Source organism: Callionymus lyra, chromosome 15, assembly GCF_982586985.1.
Source record: "Callionymus lyra chromosome 15, fCalLyr1.hap1.1, whole genome shotgun sequence".
Classification (NCBI taxonomy): domain Eukaryota; kingdom Metazoa; phylum Chordata; class Actinopteri; order Syngnathiformes; family Callionymidae; genus Callionymus; species Callionymus lyra.
Window position 1 is genome coordinate 22338137 of NC_141832.1, and position 17724 is coordinate 22355860.

Sequence of the window (17724 nt, forward strand, 5' to 3'; positions counted from 1 at the left end):
GGATAAGAATAAGAAGATGAAAAAAGGGGCAACAAACCAGATCTTTACGTTGCTTTCGCAAATGCTGTGCTGCTGTGATCTGCAGCGCTTCAAGTCAATTCTCACTGGAATGCTTGGGAGCGAGGGATGGAGAGGAGGGATATCGACAGATTCTGCATCTCCACTTACGATATAGACACTACATCGGCCTGGTGTTGAGCGGAGCCAAAAGGCAAAAATATGGATTCTTTACTTCATTTTATTGTTCCACACTTACCGCAGTCAGGAGCTTCGGCTACTTAAAAAATGAACAAGATCAGACAGGGTCGGCAGAGAGCACTGTTTAATGGATTTTCCTGGAGTCTTCCATGGAAGGAAAAAGTAGAAAACGCTTCTCCTTCTACTTGAGAAAAGCCTTATCATAAATTATATAACTTGTATATACCGTATATTATATATACAAACACTCTTTCATAGAACAAATGTAAGTATGATCTACAGTGTAATGATACTATTCCCTTTTAAAATGACATATTATGCTAAATAATGTTGAATTTAATATATGCTGTGGATGTAAGAACCATTTTTAATGAGAAAATCACTGAATACAGTTTAATTTCACATGGGTTTTTAAATAAATAATTGAAGAAAGTAAACCCTTAAATAATGTCAAATTACCAATATTCATTTTTGTCATTTGGATGTATGCTGTGTTAGATGAAGTAAAGTGGTTCGGTTATTTATTTCACTTGTTTGATTTTTGTCAACACAAACGGTTAGGAGCCATACAAGTGAGTAAAGAAACTGTAATATGTAGTGATGGGCTGTTGAAGCTTCATGAAGCAGTGTCATTATTTTCAGAGTCCACTAGATGGCGGTCTCTGCACTATTTTCCTTTGTTATGAACAACTGTTTTAAAGAAACATCACATCATTTTTAAACTGATGGCGCCACCTAGTGACCTGTAAACAACATGACACTGCTTCATGAAGCTTCATCAGACCATCACTAGTAATACGTCCAGATGAAGCTCCAGAAAAGATCTTATCAGTCAGACAAATAGACATTAAGTTTATTAGTTTTTTTCAATTGACAAGTAATACATGTACCCTACATTCCGACAGAACAATATGCAAAATAGTCAAAAGTAACAAGGGTTGCGTTCATGATCACATACACACTTTATTTTTGTGAGGGTGTGAGAGTGTGATATGTTCACAGTTTCTCCGTTTAAACAAGGTCATATTGTCAAAATTCTGACATTTTGAACAATAAATACCTACTTTAGAAGTAACTCTAATCTTGGTCGGAATGTTGCATAATTATATAATAAGTTTTCTCAACTGTCTCTAATATAAATGCCTTATTTCAAACAAGTATAACACATGTTTGCACGGACAAAATAAACAAGTAAATGAATAGATAACTTAATTAATAAAATGTAAAAATAAAGCAAACAACGTAACACAGAACACAGAAAAAGGAGTAAGAATGTGTAATAAACTTTTTCTTTTTAAACTTTTAAACTATTTTACAGTTTTAAATAAAACACTCTAAATGATTCTGCACTGACATCTATTTAGATACAAAAAATAAACCTCCTTATCAATTCATAACATAACATATACTACTGTTCATTAATAACACTACAAAACAGTATTTCCCTAATATAACATGGTTTAATATACAGGGTATATGTGTATATTATATATATAAGGAGATATCCATACACATTTACACAATATATAAAATTAATAAGTACCCATAAGTATCCCCGCAAATATGTACCATATGCAACATAATCCTCAATTCTATTTTCTATATTCCATTTATAGATTTATCATAATCCTCAGTTATAACACTTTCTTTTCCATATACTATTCTTTTTTCTACCTCTCTTAAAGAGATTCGTACTTTTACTTTGTTTTGTTTTTGTTGCAGACCGATCCACAGCTCAATAGCCACATGGTCTTTATGTTGATCTGAATCATTTGAAATATTTTTAAATGTGCGTTCATTTTAAAATGAATCTAAGAAAAGCAACAACAGTTAACAGCTGGTTTATTGGAGACACCTGAGCTTTGTCACTCCTTTTATCGATGACACCCATCCGTTGAAATCTAAGGTGCAAAGTTTAACACCCCCACCATGTTGCTAAGGAGTTTGTGTTGCTATGGGTGCCAGATGCCTCCTGTAAGGTGGGAAAAAAGGCACTACCCTCTAATTCTAATCCCCATCCTTCCCTGCCCAGTGGATTCCTCCATCTCCTCTTAGCTAAAATAACTTCACTGGCCAACTGCCAATGGGCTGGAAGGTCCATGGTTGCCTAGCAACAAGTCACAGCTCACAATGGTATACAGTTGTGGTGATGGTGTAGGTGGTCGGCCGGGGGTCTCTGGAGGCGTGACATCAGCGGGGCACCAGAGACAGAAGAGAAGTTAGGATGCAGCGACAGGTGGGTTTATGAAGGAAAGTTAAGAAAAACGTGTGTGAAACTCCCTTTAAAATCCAACAAAATATCAGATTCTTTGTGTCACCTCCATCTTCTCTCGCACAGTTCTTCTCTCCATCATGTGTCACAGCGCTGAACTCATCTGAAGACATCGACTTGCTGGTTTATCATCAAATGGAAAATCCTAATGAGATTAATTGATGAACACAGCGTGTCGCTTCTGGTCGATGTGAGGGAGTCCACCAGACAGTGGCAGCTATCAGTGTTTGCACACGTCTGCACACAAACATGAGGCTCAGTGGAATTCCATGTCTTTTATTTTTAGAGTTAAGCTGCTATCCAGAGATGAACGTGTTTTTTAATTAGCCTGCTGACGCTGATAGATCAACACGTGTTGTCACGGAAAACACAACAAATGCTCTGCGTGTTTACTTGATTTTGGTTTTTTTGGGGGCAAATGGAATTTTAGCATCAATGCCAGTAGAAAAAGGCAATTTATTTTACCTTTTAAACTATATATATATATACTTATATACTAATATTATATGTTTGTGACCCATTTTTCAAATGAAATCATCCCTTCTGTTCCATAATGAAGATATTGCAGATTTGTGAATACAACCATTATATCAAAACAGCATTCTCTCTTCAAAATGTCCTACATGTTAAATAATAAATTAAAGATTTTTAACTAGTACAATGTGGTGGTAAATATCAACTCAGCATAACTGCAGCTGCCACTGACTTGGATACAAATGCAGTCATACCAAGGTTCATGTCCCAATGGATCAGTTTTTTGAAAGGTTTTGGGATTTTTTGGAAATCTGGAAAACAAATACAAACACAATTATGGGGTCTAAAAATATTAAAATGATGCCCAAATATAAAGGTTTCAAAAAATGGATTTTTTTTTTACAAAAAAATCAGGTCCTAAATCTGAAAAATAACCCACAGTGCCTTGGTCTAAAAAGACAATTTGAACAAAAAGAAATATTGTTGAAATGTTGAAATGGTAATTTTCAGAAATCTTCAAAATAAAAATAAATAAATATATATATATATATTTTCAGAATCACAAACTTTTATTGCTAATATTGTAAACAAAACAAAGGATTGTTGGTACTGTCAGTATAATAAATAAATAAATGAATGAAATAAGTTAAGACACAAAATAAGCAATAGAACCAGAGATCCAGACTGTGATCTGCGACTCACTGTCGGGACATGTTGAATTATTTTTAGTTTTAGACGGTTGACCAGAGAATATCGCATCAAAATAAAGTGTCGCTCGTCAGTTTCATAGAGCGTCCATCAGTTTCCGTAGTGTAGTGGTTATCACGTTCGCCTAACACGCGAAAGGTCCCCGGTTCGAGACCGGGCGGAAACATGTTTTGCAATTTTCAAATACGACTCTTGATCATTTTCCGCAACATGAACATTTTAAGTCCAGATGATTATCTGAAACTCAAAAAAATGTGTGGAAATGTTTGAAACCTGTTTTTTTTGTCTGAAAAACAATTAAACACGATGCTTGGGTCTAAAAAGATTAAAATAATAACAAAAATATTAAAGTGATAGTTCACCCAAAATTGAACCATCACTTATTCTCTACTTACCCTCATGATGACTTTTTTAGAGTAATCTATTCCTTTTTAAAATTATAGGCAAAAATGTTTGTTCATTTTAATGTAGCGACTGAAGCTGGGTTGTCTTTGTCCTCATGGTGCTTGTCTCTACCGTTCATCTTTAATTGAAGCAAGACAAGAGGAATTGTTCCAGAGTAACTTAAACAAGTCTTTATTCTAAGGTTGTTCAGAGCAGAAGTTTAAAGAATAACCAGCGAAACAGACAGGAAGTACTCTGGGTGAACATCCCGAGCGCCTCCAGTGTAGACAGTAGAAAATGAGTTGTAATTTTAGGTGAACTATCACTTTAAGGCTTCGAAAATGGATAAAAATGTTGCCAAACTTAAGTTCAGAAGTTTTGAAAATGTGGCTTTTGGAAATTAAAAAAATATGTATATATGTCGGGGTTTAAAAAGATTAAAAGAACACTCAGAAATGAAAGTTTCAACAAATAGATAAAACTTACTGGACTTGGGAAAATGATCCATGTTCTTCCAGTTTTAATACCATTAAGAACATTTCCACATTTTCAAGAGATAAAGGATTAATAATAATAGTAACAAAAAAATTAAAATAAAATAAAATGCACATCTATCAGCTATCAGAAGAGGTTTCCATAAGAAATACTTAGTAGCTCAATTTTCGTTCATCAAGAGTCATACAGAACTTTGATTTATTCTATTCTATTTAGATTTTTTTTTCATTTTATTTTTATTTCTGGGTGTTTTTATTTTATGTATATTGCTCTGCTGTTTAAACCGAATTTCCCCTCGCGGGACAAATAAAGGATTCTGATTCTGATTCTGATTCTGATATTAAGATGAAAAATATGTTGTATTTTTGAGGGAGAGGTTGCAGAGTCTTTTCTGAGACATCTTCAGAAAGCTCTGAAAAATAAGCACACATTTGCAAGTCAGATAGCGGCAATGTAATCTCCCAGTCTTAGTACAAGCAGGTGGATTCATGCCTGAGACAGACATGACTTGAAAACCTACCCGGCCTGCTTAAAAGATCTTGGCAGGAATTGTTTGGATAAAAAAGCTGCTGCTCTTACAGTTTTGGAAGCGCCTTATTTGAAGATTTGCGTGAGAGTCTAATGAAATGAAATTAATGGTAATTGTGAATTGTCTATTGTATACATGCTCACATCAAAAAACGTCACTGAATTCCCAGGCTTCATCAATTGTTGCGACTTTTGACAGAGGTGTATTTATATGCACCATTCAATAACAGTAAGATCTGTCAGCCCTTCATTGAGTTATTCAAACCTCTCAAAAAGCCTGAAATCTCGGAAGGCAATATTTCAGATAAATATTTGCCAGGCGTCGATCAGAGTTTATTAATTCATGTCCCCGTCTCTGGCACGCTGTGATAGTTGTCCCTGTGTGGTGGGCATGGAGTTGTGCTGACAGTTTCCGCAGCAACAGGACTAAAACTATAAATACCAGGTTCTTTTTTCGTCGGTGCATATATCACGCTGCGCCTCATATTGATCTCATTTAACTGGATGTTTTTCCGGAGTTTAATGGCAAAGCGTTAAGTGTTGAGTCTCCGGGGGGATTATTGATAGGAGAATGTGGTGTTACAAAGATTTTAGCATGGAAATAGTCTCGCCTGACCTGCTTTCATCTTTAGAGATAACAGACTTCAACATGCAACAGATTATACTTTTGATGATGCGATTAATACCGAGTCACATCCACTGAAATAATTATGACTTGTTTAGTATTCCATTTAAAAAAAACGTAATAGAAATATTTTAGGTCACTGACAATTCTTATAAAATGCAATATGCAATAATTTCTATCAAGCGGGGATTTTAAATAACAATGAATTTGGAAAATCCAACTAAAAAAAATCAAACGTGTATGGAGAGTATAAATCTTGAGTCAATAGTTGGGTCATAATAAGAAAACTTAACCAAAGTAAATGTTAAGAAATGACACACATTTAAAAAGAGATTAAAATAATTTAACACTTGATGATTCTATATTTTAATTATAGTTTTATTAGTATTTATTTTCATAATTAAGATACTCATTTGCTCACATTAAAGCTACAACCTTGTACATTTTTCCCAAGGATGACTATGCTAGTCCTGCCAGCTAAGATACCAAGTATACTGTTTAAATGTCCTCCACAATATTATACCTTAAAGTTGGACAAAAGACAAGAAAAATATATAATTAAAGCTGTTGGTCTAGCTATCAGGACCCTTGTGCAAAAAATGTGTCTGCTTGAAATATTGTCTCTTAAAATAAGGTAGTACTTGAAGTACTTGAAACCTGCTGTAAGTCTTGTCATCTGGAGAAAAAGCATATTTTAAATAACCATAAAAAAAGGTTATCTGGTGGTATTTAATGTACAAGAAAATACGCTTATGAATGTATCAATTACGGGAATATCAACATAATTTTTTTCATGAAATTAATCTGTTAATACTAAAAGAACATTTTATCATTTGTGGGTCTTACTGAACTATGGTAAAATGTCCTTGTTAAATAATGATTGAAAATGGATTGATTTATATTTATAATGACTTCCAATATGCTCATAATAACAGTTTTAATTCAAAATACATTTTGACACATTTTACAAGTAACTGTCATCAGAAACTTTGACAGATTAAGACTGAACTTTGCACTTATAGTATAATGGCAAAAACAACAACATTAACTGAATGAAAATCAGAAAACTTTCATTGCCAGTGTTGTAAACACAACCCAAGAAGTTGTTGTACAAAATAAAAAAATGAAATAATAACGAATGGAATAAAAAGAGATGAATATACTGAACTAAAATAAGAGAAATGACCATAAAAATGGCATATAATAATCCTGTTTATGTCATTCTTGAACTCACTTCTATATGTCCCTCAATGTAAACGACACATAGGTGGAGAGCTCCTGTGTCACGTGGGACTTGGAGAAACCCATTGACTTGCGTTTACATTAATAATGAAAAACTGTCTTGTGTGTGTTTTACGTTTAGGATGTTGGAATCATTTAAATGCCGTGTCTTTATACTCAAACAAATAGTGCGTAAGCGTTATACAGAATGAAACAAAACAAAACTAAAACAAATGACAAGTCAACAGAATGCGTGAATTTAAATCTATATTGTGCTGCTGTTGGCTGGGATCGAATCAGGTCACGTGACCACCTTCTCCACTGACGAGTGGTCCTCGGGGGAATCCATCATCATCATCCCTCCGAACGCACCAGAGAGTTTGGCACAAAAGACGCGCAAAGGTGCGCACGGACTGTCTCTCGTTACACAAAAAAAAAGGGGGGGCGCGTCGTTTCTCACCTGGGGATGCGCGTGCACGTGGAGCTAACACACTCCAAAACTCACGCGTTTTCTCATCCGGAGTCTCTGCGTCGTTTTGGAGAGGAAAGACTTTTTTTTTTCTTTCTCCTCCTCCAGCCAGGAGCGATGAACATGTCCATGTTCGACGCGTCTTTCTTCACCGGGAATGACACGCACAACTTCTCGCGCAACAGCACGGACGGCGGCGGCGCGTTGACGGCGGACGGCGGCGGCGGCGGCGGCGGGTCCCTGGTGCTGCTCCAGGAGGAGCACAAGCTCTTCATCATGAGGGTGGTCCAGATCGCGGTGCTGTGCGTGCTCTCGCTCACCGTCATGTTCGGCATCTTCTTCCTGGGCTGCAACCTGATGATCAAGTCGGAGAGCATGATCAACTTTCTGGTGAAGGACCGGAGACCCTCGAAGGACGTGGAGACGGTGATGATCGGGCTGAGCTAGAACTCACTTTTGGGGTCCCAGTGAGGAAGGATATCACAACCCAGATTTGTGCGTAAAACCTGTGCGTAAAAGAGACTTGTGCCGACCTGTTGATGCTTGAGTAAACTTTGCCAAAACGAGACGTTTACAAGTTACCTCGACACCGTTATTTCACCAGTGATGAATGTCTTGAAGAGCATGACTGTCAGTTACTTCGTGGAGTTGACGGAATATATATATTTTTTTCTAATCTCGATGATCCCAGTCCGGTGGTTTCAGCACCGACCTTTGCACGTCTCTATGGAGTGACTCTGTTCATGTGTGGCATGCTCGCTGGTTTCTGTAAAAAAAAAAAAAGTTGGACCTGTTTTTTTTTTTTTTTGCACTTTTTGGAACCACTTGATGAAGCTGCATGGAATATTTTGTAACAAATGAAAACTTGAAGCAGCATGAAATTAAAGTGTCACAAAAAAAACGACCCTATTGTCACTTTGCCATTGTATAATACTGGATCTCTTTCTCCAGCTTCCTCCGGGTTATTTCGTTTTTTCTTTCATTATTTATTTTATTGTGGTCAAAGGAAATAACAATGCACTTAATCCACTCAAGAGATTCATATTTTAGATATTTTTTAGGCAAGTTTTGGCATGGTTTTGAGTTTTAAATAGAAAGTAAAAGAATAACAAGACAACTTGAACTGTAAAATTGTCTTTACAATACAAGTAAATTATTTAAAACCAAACGTTCTATTTTAGCAAGATATTGTGACTGTAAAGCCAACCGTCCAGTCATAACATTACCTAAATGTCACTTTTGCTTTTTCCATGTCCATGTCTTATAACGTCCTTAAGTAGAGAAATCACATATTTAATATGAAATATAAATGTTCTTTACTTTAAACACAGTTTTAAATGTCGAGAAAAGCCTGACGCGTTAAGGAATGCTTTTTCAGTAGTTTGATAAAAAAAAGGTTCAATTTGGGGCATCTGTGTATTCAATTATTTATGAATGTGTTTTTGTTTCATAGCAGAAGGGAATAGGTGACATTAATGGGAACCAAATATAACTTTATTATCGGGGAAGTTATGAATAGTTGCTATTGCACCTGCACACGGCCAATGAACATCTATATTAAAATAAATAAGAAGAAACATAGAAGAATTGACATCTCTATGTTAACAAATAATCATGACTATGAAAAATTCACTTTTAAAAATGCTTTCAAAAGAATGTGAATCTTTTTAAACCCCACAACAAGCATTACAGACAAGTAAAAATAAAACTGCCGTGGATGGCGCGCAGCTCTAATATTCACCATAAAAAGAGAGATCTGATTATTTACCCTTTTCACCGAATAACGCCTGGATATGAACGTCAGCCACTACGTACAAGATGCCTCTGTGTGCTGCTCTCTCTTTCATTTCATTAAGCATCGTTTTCGAGAGAATTTCATTAATTTGTTATCAGCATAGATTTATATAATTATACACCAATGGTGTATAAAAAATATTAAGAGCCGGAGCAAATAAAAATCATTGCTGTATAAAAACAGATCTAGATTTGTCGTCACCATACTGAGTGTGTTCTCAGTTTTCCATAACCATCATTTGATGAGTGAAATATTGTTTTTGAATACATAGTCGGCCATTTATGATCGACTCCTTCAAGGTACTTACGTCATCTTGAGCCTTACAGGAGTCGAAGTTTAGTGGCCCTCAACTGTGATGACTCTGAAGTGAGGCCCCTTTGGCCTCTTTGTACACATCCATGGCTACATCTCCGCTGTAACTTAATCTTGTACCGTGATAATGACAGCGTAAAGGATCTGAAGGATAACGGATCAAGTTTAGTGGGATGACTTTTAATTTGGTGCTAACAATTACCATTAAGCTGAAACCAGGCAACCACATTTGCAATGAGTGCCCTATGTTGTCTGGGCCTGTAGGGTCTTCCATGAAAACGAAGGTCCAAGATAAGGAACCAGACAAAAAGCGAATCATAAAACTTCTTAATACAAAACCGAACAGCACTTACCCTTCCCTGATCATTCAGACCCTAAGAAATGGAGGAGGACCACGGCCAGGAAATGATCTACTTCACCAAACCGCGTCCAGATTGTAAGGGATTATTAGTGAAAGGAATGTCCAGAAATGTTGAAAAAAAGATTGTTGGAAAGATTCCTAGACGGGCTCTTGGGATATTGAACTTCCTCTCTGGTTGGGAATTAGTTGTTTTGCAAGACGGAGAAGTACCAACTAAAGTAAAGTTTACCTCAACACGGACTCCAGGCTCCAGCAGTGATCCACTTGAGAAGGGTTGGATTATTTTCCATTCTGGATCAGCCAAGAGTGGGAGAACCACAAGCTGGAGTAGACTCTCGTATACCTGTACATTAGGGTTATACCAGTAGATGAAAAGAAGGGGTCAAACTGCAGTTCAGAGTACCTGCTCTTTCAAGAGTTACTAGAGGGAGTACTATAAGTTGCTCCTGATGGTGACTCCATCGTTTTGCTTGAGGATTGAATGACAGATGAAATATATATATTTATATATATATATTTTTTTAAGTGTAAAAGATGACTTTTTTTCGGGGACAAAAATACAGATTGAGGGGGATGTGTTGGTCACTGTAGCCTGAGGTTGTGTTATCAAGCTTCATGAAGCAATGTCATTATTGTCAGAGTCCACTAGATGGCGGTCTCTGCTATATTTTCCTTTGTTTTGAACAACTGTTCTAATAAAACATCACATCATTTTTAAACTGATGGCGCCACCTACTGACCAGTAAACAACATGACACTGTTTCGTGAAGCTTCAGACCATTACTACTGAATTGTACCGCCACCAATTAAGCTGATTTCAGTTGAACTATTGGTGAAAATAAGTTTTTTTTCATATACAGATAGATTAATATTATGTTAATAATATTGGATGAAAAAAGGAATATAGAAAAGGACCAACTGCACTCTCTGATTTACCTTTCTAGTCAATATAGAAGAGTTGGCCAGTAAAACTTTAATGCTGGACCTCAGATATTACCTTTTACATCATATTTCAGTCCAATTTATTCTTCGTCCTACATTTATTCCCCCTTCGCCGCAGCCCCTGCACCTCAGAACCAACTAATGTTCTCATTATTATTTCAGAACTTGTTAGGGGAGCTGAGGTAGATGAATCCTTACAAACACACCCATGCATTCACACATGAGCCCTTTCAGCCAGCACACATTGGACACTGGCGTGCACTGGACCGGCATGCTCTGACATCAGCTTCCTAAAAACTACCCGGGAAAAAAACAACATTAATAAATAAAAACTCAGGAAACAATAAGAGTTTAGCCACTAAGAACCAAACATTAAAACGGAACTATCATCGTTTAATTCTGTGGGGAACAACTTTAGAAATTAAATGTATTTATTAACATAAAATATATGAAATGTCAATAAACGTTTGTATCGCTATTATCCCTTTACTAGGAAGTCAGGTGTTTGTTTCTTTCAGACAATTAACCCTTGTTTTATCTCAGTGTCAGGTGGACCCGGTGGACCGACAACAAATGTGTTTGTAAGTAAGTAAGTAAGTAAGTAATATTTATTTATATAGCGCTTTTCCAGACCAGGGTCACAAAGCGCTTAAACAAACAAAACAATACTCAAACAAGTATATACACTTTAAAGAACAAGATAATACTGAGAACAACACAGGAGTTCCAGAAAAGCAAGGAAAAGCCTAAACAAATAGAAACGTCTTAAGATGTTTCTTAAAGGAGTCAGTAGACTCTATCAAGCGCAAAGAGAGAGGAAGATTGTTCCAAAGCTTAGGAGCAACAGCCTGAAAAGATTTCTCTCCTCTGGTCCTGAACCGTGTGCGAGGAACCATCAGTAGATTCTGATCCACAGACCTCAGAGCACGAGCTGGGGTGTAAGGCTGGATCAGATCACTGATGTAAGGAGGAGCCTGACCATGAATAGCTCTGAAAGTAAGAACCAGAATTTTAAAGTTGATCCTGAAAGAAACTGGAAGCCAGTGAAGAGTTTTAAGGATCGGAGAAATGTGAGTTCTTCTACTTGAGCGGGTTAGAATTCTCGCTGCAGAGTTCTGAATTAACTGCAGGCGAGACAGATCCTTCTTGTTAAGACATGAAAACAAACTGTTACAATAGTCCAGACGAGAAGAAACAAACGCATGGATTACAAGCTCCAGATCATGTTCCGACAACATTTTCCTAAGTTTAGAGATTTTTCTCAGTTGAAGGAAACAGTTTCTGGTCAGTTTTCTGCAGTGTCGAACAAGAGACATGTCTTTATCAAATACAACACCCAGGTTTCTCAGGCCCAGTTTGACAGACTGACCTAAGTCACCCAAGTACTGACTCAACCCTGGAACCTTATCATCAGGAGCAATCACCAGTGTTTCAGTTTTGTCCACATTTAGCTGTAGAGTGTTTTCACTCAGCCATTGTTTAATTTCTAGCAAAAAATTGACTAAGCTGCTCAGCCTTTGGGGCTCAGTTGGATCAAAAGAGCAGTAGAGCTGGATGTCATCAGCAAAAATGTGATAAGAAACATCTGGAAATCTCTGAATGATTTTACCGATTTTTATTGTGGTATCCCTTGTGATGTCTTAGGGTCAAGGTTGACGACCTCGACCACTGAATATGTATCTATGGAAGCAAGAGAGGTCGTTCAAGTTGACCCAGAGACAACACAAGGGATACAACAAACACATTTGTTTTCAGGCCTTTGGGTCACCTTGACCCTGAGATAACACAAGGGTGAATTTAAATTTCAGGGAACATGATAGTGAGATAAGAAATAGGTATTTCTCTTGAGATTCATCTGGATTTCGGAAGGTTTTGAATGTTATGTTGCAGTAAGAAGCCTTAGCTGTTTTTTGTTTGTTTTTTTTAATTGTAAAGGCATAAAAGTTTTGTTGTTTTTTTTGGTTCGTTTTCTGAAGTCCTGCAAACTCTTATTTTGTTTTAAAAAAAACACTTTTCTTTTGTTTATTCATTGTAACCTTTTCAATCGTTTAATACCATTTTCAAAAGATTCTCTCCAGGTTCTGCTGCTCTTCTACTTCCAGTTTGACTTACATTGGCAATATCTAAACCATTAACTTATTTATGACTGGAGGAGCATGGAACATTTATTGGCTAGAATGTGGATACACTCTGTACATATATATATATATATATATACATATTTCAGCTTATTAAACATCACAAAATACAAATTACATGAAACAACGTCAGCTTTACTTCAGGCAGTTGATGGACTTCCTTGTATTATTGCTGGGCGGTGCGGGTGATTCAAAGTAAAACACTAGTTTTAAGTTCCTTATATCTTCTGTCATGCTCTTGTAACCATGATTTAACATTAATATTTATTTGAAAACATGAGCAAACAACTTATAAGAAAAAACAAAAGAAAATCATAGAAAACATTCACCTTTATCTTGTGACCCTTTATTTCACAGTTGTCACAAGAAAGATAATCATTTCCATTAAAAAAAAAGAAAAAAGAAATGACCCCCCAAAAATACACAAACAAAACAATTATCACTTCTGCTAACAAAACCTGAGCATCGTTCAATTTCCCATTTCATGAAATCAGCCTTAGTGTCTTGTCTCAGGAAATTGCCTGGATATTAAATATAAAAATAACATTTACAGGTTACATATATTTGATTCAGTTTTCTTTTTTCAATGAACGTAAAACTGGGAGGGATTTGACCAATTTACACTCAGCACTGACATTTTACCTCTAGCTTTAACCTGAACCCTTCTCAATACATGACAAATTTGCATTAAAACACTTTTCACAAAAACCCACAAGCAAGTTAACAACATGCATATTAAAAATACCATTAGTATTACTGCACCTCTCAATCAAAATAAGATACACTCTGACCAGATAGTTCAATATAGACCTGTATGAACAGAAGAAGGCTGATGCTAATGTGCACCATGTTGCACAATTTATTTATTTTGCTCATTGGATGTACGGCTGCAATCAATCTGCCGGGGCAAGATACGATATATTGTGATAGTGAAGGAACAAGAATATATACAAATACTTTCTTTTGTATAAGAAACCAAATTATATCTAAACATCAGCTTAAAAAAAGTCTGGAGTCGCCTGTATCCTCTTGTCCTCAGTCATAGCTGGGATCTTGCAGGATTTCAATGTTTATTTAGCTTCAGAGGACGTAATGACTACTGCCATCTTGCAGCCCAAACTGTAATTTCAAAGGGGAAAATTCAAAACGTGAGTATTTGCATGTTAATTAAAAAAAAATAAAGATCTAAGACAAAAGATTGTCGAGGGAAAACAAGGGGGTAGGTTCCGACAGGGCAGCAAGACGCACAATCCACTTAGGGGAAAAAGAATAGAAGTCAAAACAAAACTCACGAAAAACAAGTAAGTAACAAGTAACAAAAACGCTGACAAGGAAACTGTCAGGAACAACAACGTACGAAGAAAAGGGTTGGAACTGTGAGCAGGTAAAGCGTAGCTAAGTCAAAGACTACTCAGGTGGAAGTGGAAACGAGCTGACGCTGCTGGTTGGGGGTCTGCCCCTTAAATCCCTAAATGCTGTGCAGCTGTGCGACTTGTCAACCGCTGTCAGGAACCGGACCCGTCAACTGTAAAAGGAAAAGAAAATGGCGAAGCAGGAAGTACAATGACAAAATAAAACCAAACACAATTGGATCTCACATCTATCAAATGTTGACGTCTTCCTCTCCAAGAAGCAGTAAGTATCTCATCATGACCCTGTTTTAAAGCTATTACTTTATACAGTTCTACCCCGTCTGAAAGATCAGCGAATGAGAGGTTACGAGAGCCATTATAACAAAATGGCTGCACTCCTCCTCAAGCCAGCTGTAATCATACCCCGCTTTGTTTATACAATGAGTCCATTGGAGGTGTAGACTTGTGGAATTGATGACAAGCGGTGACAAACCTTGATGCTTGACCAATCATAGCAGAGTGGGTATGGTTATGGTAAACAAGATTTCATCTCCAGAAAATAGTTTTCAGTGGGCGGGGCTTAAGATCATTTTCTAATGTAAATATTTCAATGAAAAGAGAGTTTTGTACAAACACATACTGTTGAGTACAAAAGAGGTGCATGGTTTTTTTAAGAGACAATAATTCATCTCGTTTTGAATATATTTACCAGGGCTTTTTAAAAAAAAACTCCAGTATAGCATTGACTTTGTGAACAACTGTAATAGAACCTCAGCTTTAATTATTCCTTGGTGCAATAAAAGGTCCCTGTCAAGACTCTGTTAATGAACTTAAACTCATTTTCTTTTACTCCAATTCCACAAATGCATCATCTCAAGTTTACTTTTTTATGGCAGAGTTCAGCCTGGTTACTTATTTCCACATCACCAAAATAAAAGTAAACCAAAGGAAGAATGTGTTTCACGTTCAGGGGGGGATGTGTTGCTTGGTCATAGCTGCTTGATCTGTGAAATATATAAGTATTATTCAGTATATTTTCACACAACTCCAGTTTTTTCCGCTACTTTGTCGCCTCGCCTGTGACTTGGCTCGGTCTCCATTCAAATTATTCACCATCCCTTTCGAAAGATCCACCTACACTTCTTCAGCATCTCCCACCATCACCACCGAGCATATGCTGCAGAGTCGGCCTGCAGACCCACGGCCGTGTGTTCCAAGCATGGTGTGGACGCTTGAGCTGAGAATCCATTCCCTTTAAATAACTGCACCATCTGCCTTGTCTTAAATTACAAATGGCTCAGCTGCATTGATTGCTCACATTATAAGACAGAGGAAGGAAATGCTCCATCAGTCTCGCATGTGACAGAAAATCAGAACGTCAATATAAATGTCATTTTGGAAATCAACTTTGAATGGATGGCCGAGGATCTTACCTAAAATCTTGCTATTATTCTCTAGTCTGTTTCCCAATGAGCAGTTATCATTAGGATGAACATCTAGACCAGGGGTCCTACATTAGCATGTGACTCTTGACATGTCAAGATGCTATTTTGATCACGTGTGGAACAGAGTGAAACAAACTCAGCGTTTGCTGATTCAGCGTTATGATGAAAACTGTATTCATGCACTAAAAGGTTTTTGCAGGTCGAGCTTTTCTATTTTTGTTTTATTTGTAGACTGGTCTAGGGAAAATAATGCCGACATTAAACTGGTCTGTGGTGCACAAAAGGTTGGGCACCAAATATCTAGATGATCATTTTACTGTTGAATATGATTTTTTTCTATATAATAAAGTGTTATTTGGCATAACCCGCCAAGTACGTAGTTACAACAGGAAGACTACAGTAAACAGAGCCCAACTAATGGTGGAGTAATATTATTTTTGAGGTTGAATAATTTGAATAATTAAGTTTTTTAATGACAATAAAGTGACAAAATGGAAATTAATTGTTCAAATATGTTTACATTAACTTCTATAGGTTAGAGAAAACATCCCTATGACTTGAACCATTTTAAAGCTACTTCGTGGTTGATCAGCTGCTAGGATGGATTTCTGTACTTCTCATTGATCTGGTGAGGCACGTTTGTGTTTTTGCAACTGCTTATGGTGTGAAGCATTTACCAGATTCTGAAGTTAAAAAAAAGAAGATTGTGTGCAGACCCGGACTTAGAGTTATGTCCATTGATGATTCAACTTTCCTTTGGTTTCAGCCCTGGAGCTTTCGTAAAAACAAATTGCTTTAATAATGTTACTGCATGCAATTCCTCACAAGCACAGTGTTTTTGCAAGTACATTAAGGAAATTGGTGAAAAAGAATGTGTATATATATTTAGAAAGCTCATTTGTCACTGTGTGCAGTTGTAAAACGAGCTTCATCAATATAAGCGATTGGTATTGACGTTTCTCACGATATTGTAGTTGTTTTAACGACTCAAATCCCTAAAGGCTTTTTCCAATAACCCGAAGTCCTCACAAACTAATGCTGTATTTTTCTACATTTCTTAGATTTCCCTACAACTTTTAGAACTCTGTAATAGTGTCCAAAACTTTATTTCATCTGACTTGACCTTTTCAACATGTCAACATCTCGTATGATAAGACCTACTCAGTATTTACAAAACCATTTCTTACTCAGTGCGTAACATTAATGGCCACATTTAATTGAATGATGTGGTAAACATTTGGTCTAGACTTCGACTTAGCAAGAAATAGTTGTTCTAGCACGATTCTATTCAAGCTCTCCTCATCAGGAGGATGAACGCTTCATTGTCGGAAGGGTCGTCGCTGACCTTTTAAGGCTCTGACCCCTGTCTCATAATGAACAGAACTTCTGAGCAAAAGTCAGCAATTATATCTAGTGTGGCATTCACCGGTTAACAATGATCTTCTGTCGCACGACGTGAAAGGCTTTGAGTTAAAATCCCAGAGAGCTCTTCATTTTCACACTGTCAGATGAACTACAACTAAAGTCTCAACTTCAGTTTCCAGTTTCAAAAAAGGAACAGTTCGGATTTCATGCTGACATTGATCCCAGACATGAAATCCATAGAGAGAGAACTGATGGAATAAAATAGTTTAAACACTTCTTGGCTTCTTGGGTTAGGTTGGATTAGATGCCATGGGAGGGTGCCGGAGAGAAGGGGAAAGCCCAAACAGGAAGTGCTGGTAAAGTCGAGTGAAGACAACTGCCATAATGATCTGTAACTCCCTGGAGTACTACACAACGGATCATGCCAGCTACAATTTGTGACTACAGTGGGGCCAGAGTTATATTGACCTTGGCCAGGGACATTAATAAAGAAGGTAGAAAAGACACTTGTGAGGACCTTCCTAATCCAGGATTCAGAGGTAGTTGAAAAGCTCCTCAGTGACGATACCACTAGAGTGGATGAGATCCGTCCACATCATCTCAAGGCTCTGAATGATACAGTATATACTTGATAGAGCAG

The 17724-nt window shown here is 36.9% G+C and overlaps 1 protein-coding gene and 1 non-coding gene across 2 annotated transcripts; both read left to right on the forward strand.

Moving 5' to 3' along the window:
* Positions 1-3745: 3745 nt before the first annotated feature.
* Positions 3746-3818, forward strand: trnav-aac (transfer RNA valine (anticodon AAC)). Its single transcript has one exon. It is a non-coding gene; the product is annotated as a tRNA-Val (tRNA).
* Positions 3819-7342: 3524 nt separating this feature from the next.
* Positions 7343-8218, forward strand: rprml (reprimo-like). The gene has a single exon (XM_087809409.1). It carries the CDS (start codon positions 7372-7374, stop codon positions 7819-7821), a length of 450 nt encoding a protein of 149 aa, XP_087665535.1. The 5' UTR covers positions 7343-7371; the 3' UTR covers positions 7822-8218.
* Positions 8219-17724: the final 9506 nt, after the last annotated feature.

Bases quoted from the DNA above. Each gene is read 5' to 3' on its own strand.
- rprml (XM_087809409.1), top strand. From the start codon at position 7,372: ATGCGCGTGCACGTGGAGCTAACACACTCCAAAACTCACGCGTTTTCT.